Raw genomic sequence first — 18,034 nt, 5'->3', positions numbered from 1 at the left:
CAAGCCATTTTTCTGCAGATTCAACCAGATAATAACGAGCCAAGATTTGAAGTACCTTTAGTCCACAAAGCGCCTTCTTCCATCTCAGAAGCGGATGCATTGTACACTGTGGAAACCGTTAAAACACCTGGCGGGTTGTTTGGTGTTCAAGTAAAGCGGAAAAGCACTGGAAAAGTTTTGTACGTTACTATTGACTGAAAGTTGATTAAATTTTGGATGTTTAAAACAATATGTTTCTGCAACTACTCCACTTAGCCTACTCAACGTCCACCTCAATTGATGGCACCTATTGCTTACCGTACCTGTGCTACCGTGCCTGCCTACCTACCTACTTGCCTACCTACCTACCGTTCCTTAATTTGTTCCATTGGCTAAGATAAGAGTAAACCGTAACGTGTAATGGGTAGAAAACTAAGCGGAGTTAAGCACGTCAAATAACCATGACGCAATTTATGTTTATCTTTGGCAACCTATGGGTCTTTATTTTGTCACTTACTAACACACAAATGTAGCCTATAGCAGGCTACTTTGAAAACATTTAAGCAGATTGAAAACATTTGTTTCAGATGGGACACTACTGTGGGTCGTATGATATTTGCTGATCAATTTCTACAAATATCCACAAGACTTCCGTCAGAGTATGTCTATGGTTTCGGGGAGCACATGCACGAGACATTCAAGCATGACTTGAATTGGAAAAGCTATGGCATGTTCTCAAGGGACCAGGGTGTCGGAGTGAGAGAAGTTTTATATCTCATAGTTTCGTAGCATTAGCCTCCAAATTGCAGACGTTTTCAATGCTGAAACTATGTCGAAATATGCTCTGTTGCAAGGATAGTCTATCTCACATGTAGGCTACCACACTGGTTCTCTTCCTAAACAATTATTTATTCATGACTTTCACAATCCTTATAAGGTTTTGAACCTTTCTTCGCTCATTGAGGGGTTGGAAAGTCCCACGTTAAAAAATTTATTTTTTTGTTGAAGCACAAAAAAATAATTAGATCCAAGTGTGGAATAAGAACCACCTGTCTTCTTCTGATCTTGTTATCTGTCTTAATTTAGTAAAAAAAAAAAAAAAAAAAAACGATTCAACTGTTCTAAGGTATTGGATTAATAACGATTTTTTTTTTTTTATTTTATTAAATTTACAAAGTACCCTAACTAACCCCATTTTTCTACGCAGACAAACGTGAACCTGTACGGGGTTCATCCGTATTATACTTGCATGGAGGGAGATGGAAATGCACATGGAGTGCTGTTTCTTAACAGCAATGCTCAAGGTGATTTTGTGAAACCACAAATACCTAAGCCTGATCTTCATCAAACTAAATAAAGCTGTTCTATGTATCTCTTATTGTCCTTTAAATGGGTAATGTAACATATCTTTCATTTGCCAGTTTGTATTGTTAGTACATATTGGGTTTGTGTCCCTCACGTATGTAGTCTAAGGAATTTTTTGATTGGTTGCAAGTCTTCATCGAAAAAAATATTATCTTGGTACCAAAGAATGTAAGCTCATAACCTGCAGTTAGAAAACTTGCACCGAGTAATAGCAAATTCAAGAGTGCAGTCTTATACGTCTGTGCTTGTTTATCTTTCTGATAATGGAAAGAAATTAAAAAAAAAAAACATTTCCAATCACACTGAATCGACAATTTTAATATTTTAGATGTCACATTCCAACCGATGCCTGCCTTGACATACCGTACCGTTGGTGGGCTGTTTGATTTTCATATATTTCTCGGACCTTATCCAGAACAAGTCACTTCCCAATATACAGAGGCGATAGGTCGACCCTATATGCCGCCATTTTGGGCACTTGGCTTTCAGCTGTGTCGTTATGGCTACGGGAGCCTTGATAACCTGCAAACGGTCGTTGATAGAATGTTGGCCACAGAAATGCCCTACGTAAGTTCTGAGTTCAATTCTTAGTTAAAGCTACCTAGTACGTCATCTGCATAGCCGAGTAGCGAATCTTAGTGCGATGTTCAAGGTAGCCTACTAGTTTGTCGTCGTTCAAGAGCATACAGCTGTGTCTTTAGCAGGATTCTTAATAACATGTGTGAAGTAAGCAATGATCACGTTGCTATAAGCCAGGGGTCACCTAAATTTTTTCTCTGAGGGCCGGATTGCTGCGAGATTAACAACTGTGGGCGGAAGCAAATTGCGAAAAGATATACAACTATTTAGAATCTCCATTGACTTGAATTGAGCACAATAAACAACAAAGTCAGCGGTGGAATAGTAAAGTTGTAATGAAAATCGAAAGATTGCTGGAAAAGTTATCCCGGTAGTTGGGTGACCCCTGCTATAAGCGAAAGTCGATCTATAACATGTTTGAAGGTGAACACAAAGATTGGTTCCCCTGCCTTCTCGTCCACTTTTAGCAATCTAGATCTTTAACTATACCGAGCGTCTGTTTTCGTCGGCTCCAGCTGGTCTCCGAGCATTGTTTTTTTTTATCTTCAAGTCGAATTTCGCTTTGGATTGAGGTGAAACAATTTACAATAAACAAGTCAGCTGTGAGATTGAGTGGCAAGAGCACCTGCTCGATGTTGGAAAGAACGTCGGTTGGATATTTATCGAGAGCAGTGTCTGTGTCTTTGCAAAATACAAAAATAATTTTAAAGTTGACTTGAAATTTTTTTTATTGTAACCTATATTAGCACAATCATTAGGCTATACATCAATCGAAAATTTCTAAACCAATGCTTAGAAAAATTCTTTATCCAATATATAAAAATAAATTAAAAATTTTTCCGAAACATAAATAAACTAGTTTTACCCACCAACGTTACCTTTAAAAGTTTCAAACAGCCCATAACACACAAATGTCTTCACTGTTTTATAATTTCATTTTCTTTAACTTAGATACAAAAATTTATAAATTTACTTTAAAATTTTTTTGAACAAATAGAAAATTATTCAGCTATGAAAGATTTATTTTAAATTAAAAATAGGATATTTATTTTGACTTGGTTTCCATTTGGACGTCTTAATTGAGGCTTTGTGGTAACCGATGGAGTAGCCTTTTAAGATTTTGAGGGTTTTTTGCAGATTAAATTAGGTTTATAATATTTAATATCTTTTCAGGTATTACCGATTGATTGCTTTAGCATACAATGTTTTTCAGGACTTTCTGATCATCCCCCTTTTAGGGTGAAACAGGCTGTAGAGGTTTTAGAAAGGAGTTGAGGTTTTTTTGCAGATTAAATTAGGTTTATAATATTTAATATCTTTTCAGGTATTACCGATTTATTGCTTTAGCATACAATGTTTTTCAGGACTTTCTGATCATCCCCCTTTTAGGGTGAAACAGGCTGTGTGTAAAGGTTTTAGAAAGGAGTAACTATATTTAATATAATTTGCTCTGCTTGGCATTGAGCACTTTTTGTAGTATTAATAGTATTTATTGTTGAATAGGATATTTATATACTTACAATGAACTATACCTTTGAACTTAACTCTCATCATATAGTGAATCGCAGCAGTCGCTGTTACGCAACCGATATCTTTTTCGCTTACAGTCTCATTGTACGTTTATTGAATACTACACCACTACTAAAGACCGATATTGTGTTTGCTATCACGTTTGCATTTATTAGTATTGAGTCTTTACACACATTTTAATCAAAAATAACTACTTTAAGGTTTGCAGAGAACAAAATTGCAATGCACTGTATGCTTGAGTAAACAATTGAGTTAATGGTTACTGGAATCGTAATATTTATTAGCGGAAACAAAATAGTCTACAACTGGCCGGAGCTAACTTTATTGAGCTTAAATTTAAACTTGCCCTGTGCGAGTTGATAGCAAACTGTTTGCCGTAGTTGCATAACACTTTTTGTTTGCTTACTTTGCGCTATTTCTGTGCGTGTTTGAATTAAACTCGTAAATTATTTCTGTTCGTGCAAAAGGAAGCAAATTGTTGAATATTTTGCAATTTACTATCAGTGTCAAGCAGGGTCGTTGAGAGGACAATTTATGCCCGTTCTTAATGGGACTCTCTTGCCCCCAATTTAAACACTTCTAAGACAGACGCACTACATTCAATAAATACTCAGTGCATTCTTTAAGTTCCCGGCCCTCTTGGAAAGGTTACCGCCCCAAAGTTATTCCGGCTGTGGTACAAAAGTGCCCCATGGACCCTCCTGTCAAGGCTATTGCTGTCAAGGCTGTCTATCAATTTGTTTTGTATCAGGACATACAATATACCGACATTGACTACATGGATAGACAACTTGACTTCACAATCAACGATACCACATACAATGGTTTGGAAGATTACGCACGAAATTTGAAGTCGACATATAACATGAGGTAAATCGAACAAATGTATCTGTACATTACATGGCAGGCAACCACAACTACAGTTACTCGCTGAGTTACTTTCAAAGCATTCAGGAAAAAATGGAATTGTAAATTAGCTTGTAGTGACTTCATCAACTTATAAATTGAAATTCAAGAAACTTCGGTTCACAACAATAGGCAAGGCGACCTAAGTAAAAATTAACATCTAAAGCAACTTTGAAGCTGAACACATTTATTTAAAATGCTCACTCTTGTTTGCAGGTACATCATTATTTTTGACCCTGCAATCAGTGGCAATGAATCCGCAGGCACGTATCCACCTTATGAACTCGGAGTAGAAAAGGGAGTTTTCATCACTGATGCCGAAGGGGAAATAGCTTGGGGGAAAGTTTGGCCTGATTTACCCAATATCTACGTTAATTTGACGTGGGACTGGGAATCCCAGACAAACGTGAGTGTAGCTTTGATTCAAAGCGAAACAATCGGTGCAAAAGATAGTTTTTGTAGAAAATGCAATTTTGCAGATATAAATTTGTTTGACGGGCTAAGCTACTGCTGTGCTTTGCTCTTGAATGCAGTGCAAATCTTACTGTACTGTACACGTATTAGGCTAAATAATGTTACAATTATGAATGAGCTCCATCTTTTTACAGCATATATTTTGACCGTATGACTTTTACAATGATCTTTATACGCTAGGTCTATGTATGTTTTTTTTAACTGTACACTACAGTATTTGCAAATTTACTTTTTTTCTTTTAATACAAACCATTGCAACACTATTAGTGTTTTGAACATGTTAGCCATTGCATTGTTTTATCTGCTCTTTTTTTTCCGCGCAGACATTTCGAGCTTACACAGCCTTTCCGGACTTCTTTAAGCAAGAAACAAAAGATTGGTGGAAAAATCAAACCGTAGAATTTCATAAAAGATTGGAGTTTGACGGCTTGTGGATTGTAAGCTATAATCCAGCTACCAAATAAGCTTTTTTTACAATGTGAAAAGGACTAATTTTCTGATTGAGATTCCAATAAATGATACTTTGCCTTACATTTATTGAATCTTAAAGAAAAGAATGAAAACACATAATAGACTGTCTTGCATTAGTATGATGTAGGAAAAAAACTGAAATTTTATTGGCAATAAAGTATATAGAAGCAAAAAATCAAAAATATAAATCTTACATTTTAGCCACTGCTCTACAAACTATTCGTATCGTTCATTATATAATTTTGCGTTGAGTTGCGGGCTCTGACTACATGCCAGTGTACCGTTATATTTACTTATTTTTCTCAACATAGGATATGAACGAACCAGCCAGCTTTGTGCACGGAACTCCATCCGGGACTTGTCCTAGTTCTAAATGGGACGACCCCCTTCCATATCATCCAAGTAACCTTTCACGTTTTCGTCATTTGCAACTTAGATAATGTTGTTAGTTCTGTCATTATCGCCTATCAACAACTAACGCTTTTTAGCGAATGTAGCCTACATGTTCAAGTTTGCTTTAAGTGTGTTTTTTGTCCGAGCACTGGGCTTTTGAACAAAATTTGGATAGCACATTTTTCAAGTAGCCTATATGCACTGTTATATTCAAGGACGACATCCTTAGGCCTGATTAATGTTAGTCTACAGTTATATCATCCTATGCTACTGCTAAAAATCAATTTAAAGCAGATAGTTGACTTTATCTGACTGACATTCTACATATGGCTTATTAAGAAATATAACAAGCAAATAAAAGACAAAAAAATGTTTATTTTATATGATTCATGTGTGTTTCGATTGATGGTCTACGACAGCCCCCGTTTTTCCAGGAGGCTCTGTATGTTTTTGGCATTAGAAAGATATCCAGCAGATGAATTGGAATTCTTGGCCCAAGATTTCGTTGTTTTTGCGGAACTATTGCATGACATTCAAACGATTTGTGTAAACCCCTCCAACTTTAACTCTGCAGACATTGCTGGTTCTTCATTATACGACAAGACGACATGCATGGCAAATCTACAACACCACCCGATAACAGGCAAAATGGAACGACATTACAACATGCACAGTTTGTACGGATGGAGTCAAAGTGAACCAACACTGGATGCTTGCAGGTGTCAATTCAAACTTTTCCTCACTTTTTTCTTTTCGTTTTTGTTCTAATAGTTTTCTGTTTTCTTTCTTCTCTCTTTTCTACTTGCACGTTGGGTGGGACGTCTATCTACTATTCCATAGCGTACGGACCTCCAACAAGTTTGGTAAAGATCTCCCTTGAGTCCCTTCATTTTTGTTAAACTTTAATACAAAGATATAAAACTGAATTCATATTATGTTAGGTATTTAGGTATATCCCTATTTTTAAAGGACGTCATTTCAACAACGTTTTACGTTATTTTTGCCAGAGAATCAACAGGAGAACGATGCATGGTGATTTCGCGATCAACCTTTCCCGGGAGTGGGAAGTATGTAGGCCATTGGCTTGGAGACAATACGAGTAGTTGGCCCCATCTAGCGGCTTCTATCATCGGTATGTTTAAACGTTCTTACAATAAAATAATTTTAAAATCACTCTGAAGCAGTGTTAATCATAACATGTAACCAATTCAAATATATCAAATTTCTGTGCTGAAAGATCAACACACCCCCACTCCCCAGTAACCTAATTGCCTGTTTCAATGTTTGTACCTCTTAGTTGATGTCCCAGAGGCTTTAAAATCATTGTTTTATTAATCATGGGCAAGCCATTGAAATGGTTTGGATGTAGTTGCTACCTCCTAGACCTACAATAAGTACAATTCAAAATAAGAATAGAATTCTCACCTATCAGCTGTTCACATGTAGTTAGATAGCCTAGCTAGGCTACACAACATAAAGACACCAAATCCTTGGTTTATCTTACAATAGTATACCCTAGTCTACGATTGCACTTTCTACAGTGCGTGTTTTTATTGGTCAGAAATACTGTAGTTTAAAATAGCAGAAATGTTGTTTTCTATTTTCCATGCGGCAGTGCTTCTTAGATTCCTGGATAGGGATGTGTGATTCTTGTACAAATCATTCCTTTGAAATAAACAATATAAAGCGTAGTGGGTTTAATAGTATGTACTTTCATCCAGGGATGCTCGAATTCAACCTGTTTGGTATCCCCTATATTGGAGCTGATATATGCGGGTTCTTCCAAGACACAACAGAAGAACTTTGCTTGAGATGGATGCAATTGGGAGCCTTTTATCCTTTTGACAGAAATCACAACGGATTGGGCTTCAAAGACCAAGACCCTGCTGTTTTTGGACCTGAGTACGACTTGAAAAGAATGTGGAATCAGTTATTTATTTGCAAACTATTGCATGCTATCTTCACTGGAAAGCTCAAATATCACTTTAAATGTTTTTCTAGTATTTCAATTTTCTTTTGCGTTTTGGTAGTGTTCTTTAGTGGAAATAGTTCTTTTTTAAAGGGAGCATTTATTGAAGCAAGGTATCAGACATTCTGATATCAAATTTTACGTAAGTCAATCAATTTTGATTTTTCAACCATATGTTGTTAAATACCTTCTACCTTCTTTTCACTTATCAGTTAATGCTGCTACAAATATCATTATTGTGTCTTGTTTTGGCAGATTTGTTGCTGCTTCGAAAAAGATATTGGAAATCCGTTATTCCATTCTCCCATACTTTTACACTCTTTTTTATGATGCTCACACTACCGGTTCAACCGTAGTCAGATCATTGATGGCAGAGTAAGCTTTATAAGAGCTCGCGTAACAGCTCAAAATTTCGTTTATTTACGATTTCGTTGAAAGGTGTAGCCTATTTCTTTATAGTCAAAATTTGTGGTCACCTGTATGTCAAATGTGTAATGCTGCTGATTAAGTGCTGTTTTGGGTTACAACTAAGCTGCTAACTTATAGGGGTCTATATAGACCTGGTAGTACAAATGTAAACGTTTTGGGGTACAAAACAAAAAAATAGAACGAGGCAGAAGGCTCAACACCGACACCGACAGTAGGCCAGTAACTAAGCCCACACTTGTGCAACTTAAAAAACGCGTGATCGATAGCTTTCACGCGACTAATGTTATTTTCATAAATGAAAATCGCCTATGTTTCAGTTTTAGTTTTGCGGTATGCAACTATAGATTGGTGGTTTATGTCTCCGAAAGTTCATGAATGTACAGTAGCTACAACAAGCCTTTTTCAGGTGAAGTAACTGCTGGTAGCCTATCACATTCGCATCACTATTCAAGAATTGAATTTTTTTTTTACATATTTTTACCATAATTGTGTTAAAACTAGATAAAACTATTGTTCAGATTTCCTATGGATTTGAACACATACACCGTAGACAAGCAAATGCTTCTCGGAGGAGAGTTTCTAATATCCCCTGTGCTTGAACCCGGTCAAGTCTCAGTGGAAGCTTACGTTCCAGATGCGAGGTGGTTTGACTTCTACACTGGTAAGAATTGATGCCTTAACATTTGCTGTGGTATTATGTATCGTTAGATTAGCGTTGACTGACGTAATAATAAAAAGTTGATTAATCATTTAACGATTGAGTTAACCTAATAAAGGAAATCGTTAAGTTTTCAAAAGCCTAAGAGAAATCCTTTTGTTTGATAGATATTTGCTCAGTTGTTCACAAAAATTGTTTTCTTACAAACTTTAAAAAATGATTTCCTACACTCAGTTTTTCGGCCAGCTCGATAAAAGTCTTGCAATTTGGTTGTTGACAATACTTGAACGTAAAACCTACAACGTTGTACGTAACATAACGTACAGACCCTCGATAGCGCAGTTGAATGTATTTTACATCAGGCATGGAGGTTGCAGAACAATTGCGGAAGACCAAAACTAGCTTTGACGCTCCAATGGACTATATTCCTCTCCATGTGAAGGGAGGAAGCATTATTGCCATGCAAGTACGTGCAATACTTTCGAATACGTCAATTGTGTTTTTATATATAAAAAAAAAGAAGGTTGATTGCCGTAATGTTCGGCTGTTCACTGTGAGCGGATATCAAAAGTGATGAAAAGTTCAATAATTTTTTACACGTTTTTTTTCTATCGTGCCAGATACACCACCTTGCTACAGTGTTCCAGACAGCCACTTTATCTGGTTCAGATCTGGTAAGGATCTGGTCCGATCCGTACCCGATCTGATAAAGATCTGGACCAGATAAAGTGGCTATTTGGGGTCTTTGATGTCTGTCATCTAAGATATCTGTCATCATTCGTGTGTTAGTTTCGTAAAGTCTGTCTTGATCAGAACTGCATGTGCTGAGAGACTTAGCTGACGGGGTTGATGGTTGAACCTGATCAGTTAGATTGAATGTAACAGCTGGGAGACGACATTTGCAAGGCTGATGACTTTCCCTTCAGCCTTGTTTGCCCAAACTGGCACAAATGGCTGGTTACAATATCATACGGTGTTATATTCAATCGTATCATCATCATTGATAATAACACTGGTCAACAAATTTTAACTAAATCTTTTAACAGAGATACAAGTAAACTTTTCTAAATAAATTTTCGACGTTGATTCCGAATCTACGCTTGTTTATTCTCTACAACGTCTAGTTTCAAAAATATTAGCATTTTAATATTTTAGGTATTTCTACGTAGGCTATTTACAGTAGTTAGCCTATATAAAAATACGTTTCTAAAATGCAACTGGTAATCACAACGCATTGTGAAATCCGCTTTGTACAAGCTTGAGGTCAAAATTGTCACTATTATGTCAAATTGCGTCGCATTTGCGTCGCTATAGGTCAAATTTAAACAACAAAAATACAAATATCTCAAAAGCCTGGTGTGCTGGAGAAAAAATAAAGATGTTTTCGGAATCAGCGTCAAAAATCGCCTATTTGCTTTTCTGATTAAAACTTGCTGTTGACCAGTGTAAACATCAGTTACCGTTCTTCAAAATTATATCAATGATGCACAATGGCAACGCTTGTAGTGGAGAATTCCTATCTGCTATCCGTATTTCCAATTCTACAATACTAGTAATAGATATGCAGCATTTATAGTGGCGATTTTTCGTAGACTCCAGCAAAGACGACTGCAATTCAACGCTCCAACGGACTTGGAGTTCTGTATGCTCTATCTGACTCAGAAGCGCCGTCTACCGGTCATCTTTTCTGGGACGACGGAACATCTATTGACACGATCGAACGCGGAGAATACATTTTAGTGGACTTCCAAGGAACAACTGTAACTAAACGACAATTTTTTGTATTTTAATATTTTCTATCAATGTGTTACAGACAAAAAAGTAAAGTATCAAGTAGCCTACCATTCACAAACGTTATTAAAATATATTGTGTCTATGCCCACATAAGAGTTAAACCAAGTGAGGTAAACCAGGGAATAACCAAGGAGATTAATTTATTTTCATGTGGTACGTTTTTTCTATTAATAAGGTAAATTGACTAAAGAAGGAAAGATGAATTTGGATGTAAATCTTTCCATTTTGATCCGAAAGAGTTGGTAGGCCTGATAAGCTTGTCTTTGAAAAGATGGCAAAAGATATAAACACTAAACAACAGTGAAAAAGTTTATGATTTCTGGAATTGACGGTGTGTAACTTCTATTAAATCAAAAAACTTTCTTGTGGGCAACTTATTATAGGCTAAATGTTAAACTAGCTTTGTAATAACTTTTTTAACTTGATTTATTCAACACCTTCTCACAGAGCTCACTATCCGCGTCTCTCAGACATGACAACCTCACCGAGGCTTCAGCGATGGTATTCGATCACGTGACAATTATGGGGGTGGCCAACGAAGAAATAGCGACGGTTCTTGTGGGTTCTAGCTCACACCAAGAGTTCATCTTTGATTCTTCCACAAGGGTACGCGTCAATTAATATTGTAAAAACTGGATGTAATTTAATATTGTTTGTCATTTTTTACACCTGCTTTTTAATTGTGTTGTATACTTTTTAATGCTTTCTTTTGCACTTTCAATAGTGGATAGTTTTTGTTTTTTTGGTGGAAAGTTGGAAAATGCACCAATTCTTTATCTCTGTTTAGATGCTTAATGTTACCGGCTTGAGTCTAAGTTTAAATTCGGCATGGGACATTTCTTGGCACACAGATCAGTTTGATGACAGGTAACAGTAATAGAATTGATAAATTTCTAATGTATATATATACCGTATAGGTAAAGTTACTGATGTTGACCTACTTAGATAGCCCACATTAACGTTAAGTTTAATCCTATAAACAGCTTTAGAAAGTTATAATTAGCCTACTTAACCTACACCTAGGCTTATTTGCAGAATAATTTTTTAGCCAGAATTCTTGACATTTTAACTTTTTATGTAATAATGTTGATCTTATTTTGACATGTATCTCTTTATGGACCTTTCGCTGCTCTTTTTGCACAAAAACGCTGCATGATTTTATATGAATAAAATATGATATGCATGATGCAACAAAATTTTCACTTCGCTTTATTCTACTTTCTGCATCTGTTATATATGGCCTACATAAATCTTTGGATGTAATGCAAAAGCTTTTTTAAGCTACACCAACTTGTCTAGAAACACAGCTTGTAGGCTGAAGACACTGCATGCTTCGTGTCTTCTATTGTTTTACCATCAGTTTTAATTTACTGCTGCGTAGAGGTTTAAAATATGTTTGAGTAGGGACTTGTGTTCATCTGCAACCTGGTCTTTTTGCGGCAAGTACAGTAGAATCTTAAGTGGTTTTTGTGGCATTGTTAAGAAAAGGTTTATGCAGTGTCTTTATCAGTTGATGTTTCCTTCAGTTTCTTCTGCTCTGCAGTTCATAAGCAATCGCAGGCATAGAACAATATATTAGGCTAGGCTATTTCAATCATCGAGATAATCAGGCTTTGAAGTCAGGTTAAGGTAAGCTATCTTTGACACTAGACCATGCACGTCTTTTACTTTTTGACTGACACTGGATCTAGTAATTTTCATATAATTTCTTTAAAATTGTTTTTCTACTACCGATACTGGATATTAAAAATTTGCTTGAAATTGTTTCAGGACATATATGGCGGTCTTGAACAAAAACTTTGACGATTTTCAATTCAATTTTAAAAGAACTATTTATGTTGCTCTACTTCTTCTGCCTAATTTGTCAGTTATTTTGAGTAGCCTACTTGCACTGGATTATGAAGCTACACCTTTTATTGTGCATTAAATCTTAATTGTTTGCATGTTGCTAAGGTAGGCTACAATTTTGGTAAGAAGTAATTTTTCTTAGACAAAAAAAATCTAACAACCAATCGGCATATAACATGAAAATAAACTAAAAATTGCAAACGTTTTCGGCCATACTCATGTTAGCCCTTTTCAAGTGACCAACTGTTCTGTGTTCAAATGTCGTGTACAAGTTCATTTGTTCGCACGAGGCGGACTGTACACATATTGGTACGTCCACACGACATTTTGCCACAAGAGTGAGGGAGCATATGGATTTAACTGCTATCAACAGAAAAAGTGCCGTTAAAGATCATATACTCGATTGCCAAACTTGTTCAAACAATAAACCATCCCTGGAGTCTTTTAGAATTGTACGTAAGTGCTTCACCGAATTTGATACTAAAATCCATGAGGCTTTGCTCATAAAATCTTGAAATCCTCGCCTCAATAGGCCGAATGAGCCGAATGAGTATGGCCGAAGACGTTTGTAATTTTTAGTTATTTCATGTTATTATATTAAATGTCGTCTGGTTGTTAGGTTTTATTTGTCTATGTTACTGAGGTAAACACAAAGAGTTAGTTATTTAAAATTTATTTTCATGTACTCTATAAGTTCGTTTGATACTCAAGCTGGTGCTGCTTTATTTTTCCAGTTCTGTATTTACCTGTTTGTTTTTTTATAATCAAAATACCTGCATGACTGCATTTAGTTGCTTCTTACATTTTTCTGCATTTTGTCAAATGACCTAAAACAGAGCTGTTTGTGTTTTCAGGTGAAGAGCTGTTTTCTGGTTCAACTTTATTATACTTTTCTCACCAACCAATCCTGCACGACATTTATCATAATTTGATTTTTTGTTATTTCTCCAGAATATCTATGTAATGTTTCGCTTTTGTTCTTAATTTTACGAAATAAAATGTTTTCTTTGCATTTAACTGTTTGGTGATGGCAAGAATTAGGTTAAGTCATTGTCTGTGTGTGGCTGCTGGTTATCTTACTGGTGGTGCAGGCTAAGTGAAAATTTATTGAATTGAATACGTTTGGCATTAAAACGAATGTTGTTTTCTTGACAAAAAAAAAAAACATTCTAAATTACGTCTGAAGGTCGAGGCAAGTGATATACGATCGTATAAATTTGCAAGAAAATTTTGTAGTCAGTTAAAGCTTTTGAGGAGAAGGTGTCGTGTTGTAATAATACGATTTTCTCAAGCATAAAAGGTTTTATGTTCAATCTTAATATAAGTATCAATAAGTATAAAAGGTGAGGATATTCAATAAAAAGTTTAGATTAGTTAGACTTGTAGTTTTTTTAATATTTAAAAAAATAACAATGTTATGTTTGAAAGCATAATGTCTCTCAATTATAACAACATATACTGACAGGGCAATGCTTCAGCTTATTGGAATTTCTCTATTTACCCCAGGCCATTGCTCAATTTACCCTACACAATTTCGTTGGCGTAAGTTGAAATATAAATCACAAAGTGATCAAATTCAATCTAAAATGTAGCTAATCCACTAGTGCTTCAAGCCCACTCTTTTTAAATATTCCAAAGCAAACGTTTTTTGTTTTTTTTGCAAAAGCGACTTGAGCACAAAGATGCTCATCTTACCCCACCCTCCCCTACCGGTAAAGGACCGAAGACTTATTCCCTGGACAATTTTAGCTTGCTTTGTTTTGCTTCAATCAATCTTCTCTCAACAACAGTAGCCTATAGGCGAAGACAAGTCACTTTACAAACATTTTCTAACTACTTCCTGAGATACAATTCCATAGGATAAGTTCCTGTTTATAGGGTCATAATGTCTGACCTGAAGGGAAAAACCACTATGGGTTCATATCGGTACTTGAAGTTTAAAAGCATTGTTTGTAACGACTGGTCCATTTCATTGAGTTTATTGATTTGATGAAACTACTTAAGCTTAAGCAGCCTTAATGGCAATTCAAATTCAAAATATTTCTCACCTCTAACCATGATAGCTTCAAGTGAATTATAGTTGAGGAAAAAAAGTTTTAAGAAACAATTTTTTAAGTCCTATCTGGGTCTACTGTTTTTGCGGTGTTTATTAATTTTTGTTATGACCTTTTTAATGTTTCCAAACATCCCTTCCAAACTATAAAAATTGAGTAAGAAAATTTAACTGGATAAGAATATGAATCACTTAAATTAAATTTCTACCCGCAAACAAACATACTAAGCAAGGAACACCAGTCGCCTTTGCTTGAGCTTCTGAAACCCACAAGGTTTATTTTATTACCATCCCAGAGTGGAGATGTTTTCTGGACTGCACGAAAAGGCAATTAAAGAGTCAATCAAAACCAGCCATAATTTTAGCCCTCTTAAAGCAAATTGCAGTTTTGGAGTTGCAACTTACCGTATGCATCGCAAGACTTGCTTTTGTCAAAGGTTTCAAATTTGGTTGCAAATATGTCAGCATTTCCACTTGTCAGTACTTCCACTTGTTTCCAGACTTGATTGCCAACCTGAGACTTTTGTGGCTGTAACAGAAGAAGTATGCAACAGCCGAGGATGCATATGGGATGAAATAGAAGTACCGGGAATACCATCATGTTACTATCCGCCAATATATGGTACTTATAAGATAGACATTCCGGCTACTCCAACTGGCAAAGGTAATGCTGCATGCGAATCAAAAAAATTAAGATCAGTGAAAATTACTCTCGGTTTGTTGTTTCAACGTTAATAAAGTATTTGATTTGAAATTTGAAGTCATTTCAAGCAAACTGTACCTACATTTCCTGGTAGCACGAAATAATCTTCACCAACTACTGTAGAATCATGAAGTTGCATCCTCGCCACATCAAACATTTGTTTAATTTGCTTTCACTTTTAAGAATTAAGTTTAGAAGCATTCGAAGTAGAAAAACTATCAAATAGTTGTAATTGCAACGGCTTAATCTAAATTTATTTTACTTGCTTTACTTGATTCAGTTTTTATTATATCTGATTCATCAATTTAGGAGAAGAACTATTTTTGGAACGTTTAAACAAACCAACCTTTTTCAACGATCCTGTGCAAAGACTGAAGGTTGAAATTGAAACACATTCCGAACATCAACTACGTGTGAAGGCAAGAACATTTGTTCCAAAGATTTCATTAAACCGATTTCTTTTTTGTTTTAGAAAGCAGTTTCTATGGTTCCCATACTTCTTGTAGCCACGGACCTTTTGCAAGTGTTTTTTCTTGTTCTTTTTCTTCTGACTTTATTCCTACTTTAAGAGGGTTTGCTGGTGCAGATTGCAGTTCTCCACATCACTCTATCAGAAGCAACCTCTGCTTTCCCTCCTACTTTTACACAATCGTCTGCCACACTTTGTCTTCATCTTCTTTTCAGCCTTCCTTGCTTTCGTTTCCCAACTTCCAATTGTCTTATTCTTCTTCCAATATAATCTTCCTCTCGCTTTAGCATGTGTCCTAACCATTGAAGACGTGTCTCTGTGGACTTCTGTGGTTAAATTTTACTATTTTATTTAACATCAGTGCATTTATGCTTCCTCTTAAAATTTGATCTTTTAGAGTCTACTGGAAACCACTGGTTTGTGCAATAAGATAATTTAATGTAAAACTTATTACTTATCCCTCTGTAGATATCTGATCCCGCTAATTCCCGTTATGAGGTTCCGTTGTCTGTTGAAGGAGAAATGGAATCCAGACCCACCGAGCCTTTGTATCAAGTAATGTATAATGATGATCCATTTTCCTTCAAAATAATCCGTCGATCTACCATGGAAGTCATGTAAGCGGAAGACCAATTTTTGTTTTTGGTAAACCTCTTTGTACATTAACGTTTGCTTTTAAAAGACTTAGAAAATGTTTTCTATCGAGTACAACTTATACGTCAAGTAAAATAAATAAATATATTTCAAGTATAGAGACAAAATATTAGTTGCCATTTATTTGTTACAAAGTATGGACACTTCGGTTGGCGCATTAATCTTCGAGGACCAATTTCTTCAAATCTCATCAAAAGTGTCATCCACATACTCGTACGGCTTGGGTGAAGCTGAGCATCCAAACTACAAGTTAGATTTTGATTGGACAACTCAAGCACTACACGCCAGAGGAGAAGGCGTAAAGGTAGCCAGTAGTTGATTTAACCAACTGATTAGAAAAATCAACGCTTTGTACTGTACATTGGATTCTACGTTTACGAACAATGAACATTTTTTTCACGGTATGCTTAGTTGAGAGTTTAACTTTATTTTAATTCAAAGAAAAAATGCAAGATGCAGCTAAAATATTTTAGATTTCCATGGACTTTTAATCAGGAAATCTAGATGTGGTGTGCAGCAGAATAATTGTTTTGTTGTACATTGATAGCAAAACGCAAACTTGTACGGTCATCATCCATATCTGATGACGAAAGAAACGAATGGTGATGCTCATGGCATCCTCTTCCTGAACAGCAACGCTATGGAAGTTAACCTGACACCACTTCCTTCCATTACGTATAGGTAAAGAATCAACGTGGCCATTGCTTTGTATTTAATCGGCTGATAGGCTGACTTTCTGTAGTATTATCTTGTGCAGTTTTCAAGCAAACCTACCAACGAAAGTTGTTTTATATTGTTAGCAGTGGGTAAATCGGTGTAAATAGAATTAATATGTCAACTGGAACGATTTGTTCATATCTAAGCAAATGCCTTGAGGTAATGGTTTAATATTAATGAAAAGAAAGGCAAAAAATTCCTCACAAGCATGTTATTGCGATGAGTAAACACCAATAGTCAAACGACGCCTATCTGAATAATGGACAGACGCAGTCGTCTACCACGCAAAGGGAACACACAAAAACGTTTGTATGACTGTGTTGCCCAGCCAGTACAAATTTCCGCTTTTCAGCGTCGCTAAAAAACATAAAACGACAGCTTTACTGACTGAGGTTTTACACAATAAAAACAATAGGCTACCCATAATTTTCGTATGTTACCACTACAGGACAATTGGTGGAATATTAGATTTCTACATATTCATGGGCCCAACACAAGAGCAAGTTGTTCAGCAATACACTGCTGCTATCGGCCGCCCAATGATGCCCCCATATTGGGCGCTTGGGTTTCAACTCTGCAAATATGGTTATGGAAGTCTTGAAGCTATGCAAACAGTGGTTGAAGAAATGCGAAATTACAAGATTCCGTATGTGATCTTTCCATTTTTAAGCAATGAAATACAAGCGTCTTAACAACATTGAAACTTAGCTTACGTTTGCCAGAAGTTGGTAGATAACCTTTTAAAAGCGGCACTGTTTGAGCTTTAGCAAGAAATTTACCTGTTTAGTTATACAGTCGTTATCTATGTACAGTAGGTTATCTCTTATGTCTTTTATTAAAGATTTCTTGATCGATTATTATCACTATCAGTTTTTGTATATGCCGATTTGCGTGACCGAGAGGTGAAAGCGTTGGTATGACGCTCAAAAGGACATCAGCGACACCGGTCGAGAGCACCAAACTTTGTATGCTTCTTCATGACGTGCTTGGAAGTAGACATGAACATTTGCTTCTTTGCGTGGATTTCCGGCCACAACTAGGCG

At 36.0% G+C, this 18,034-nt stretch overlaps 1 protein-coding gene across 1 annotated transcript in view; it reads left to right on the top strand.

Annotated features, from left to right (window-relative positions):
* Positions 1 to 18,034, top strand: part of LOC145785822 (sucrase-isomaltase, intestinal-like) — a 43,122-nt gene that overhangs the window by 3,143 nt on the left and 21,945 nt on the right. Inside the window, exons 5-27 of the mRNA XM_082597531.1 lie at positions 19 to 179; positions 567 to 735; positions 1,187 to 1,283; positions 1,673 to 1,911; positions 4,205 to 4,323; positions 4,576 to 4,765; positions 5,157 to 5,270; positions 5,616 to 5,706; positions 6,272 to 6,416; positions 6,705 to 6,829; positions 7,419 to 7,599; positions 7,922 to 8,041; positions 8,614 to 8,756; positions 9,116 to 9,219; positions 10,346 to 10,513; positions 10,995 to 11,153; positions 11,335 to 11,414; positions 14,949 to 15,112; positions 15,461 to 15,570; positions 16,089 to 16,237; positions 16,410 to 16,578; positions 16,822 to 16,955; positions 17,440 to 17,637. Of these exons, the coding sequence (XP_082453657.1) occupies positions 19 to 179; positions 567 to 735; positions 1,187 to 1,283; positions 1,673 to 1,911; positions 4,205 to 4,323; positions 4,576 to 4,765; positions 5,157 to 5,270; positions 5,616 to 5,706; positions 6,272 to 6,416; positions 6,705 to 6,829; positions 7,419 to 7,599; positions 7,922 to 8,041; positions 8,614 to 8,756; positions 9,116 to 9,219; positions 10,346 to 10,513; positions 10,995 to 11,153; positions 11,335 to 11,414; positions 14,949 to 15,112; positions 15,461 to 15,570; positions 16,089 to 16,237; positions 16,410 to 16,578; positions 16,822 to 16,955; positions 17,440 to 17,637 (3,329 nt within the window). The remainder of the gene's footprint in view (positions 1 to 18; positions 180 to 566; positions 736 to 1,186; positions 1,284 to 1,672; positions 1,912 to 4,204; positions 4,324 to 4,575; positions 4,766 to 5,156; positions 5,271 to 5,615; positions 5,707 to 6,271; positions 6,417 to 6,704; positions 6,830 to 7,418; positions 7,600 to 7,921; positions 8,042 to 8,613; positions 8,757 to 9,115; positions 9,220 to 10,345; positions 10,514 to 10,994; positions 11,154 to 11,334; positions 11,415 to 14,948; positions 15,113 to 15,460; positions 15,571 to 16,088; positions 16,238 to 16,409; positions 16,579 to 16,821; positions 16,956 to 17,439; positions 17,638 to 18,034) is intronic.

Source organism: Aplidium turbinatum, chromosome 16 (assembly GCF_918807975.1).
Source record: "Aplidium turbinatum chromosome 16, kaAplTurb1.1, whole genome shotgun sequence".
NCBI classification, from domain to species: Eukaryota; Metazoa; Chordata; class Ascidiacea; order Aplousobranchia; family Polyclinidae; genus Aplidium; species Aplidium turbinatum.
This window is presented reverse-complemented; position numbering and strand designations above follow the sequence as displayed.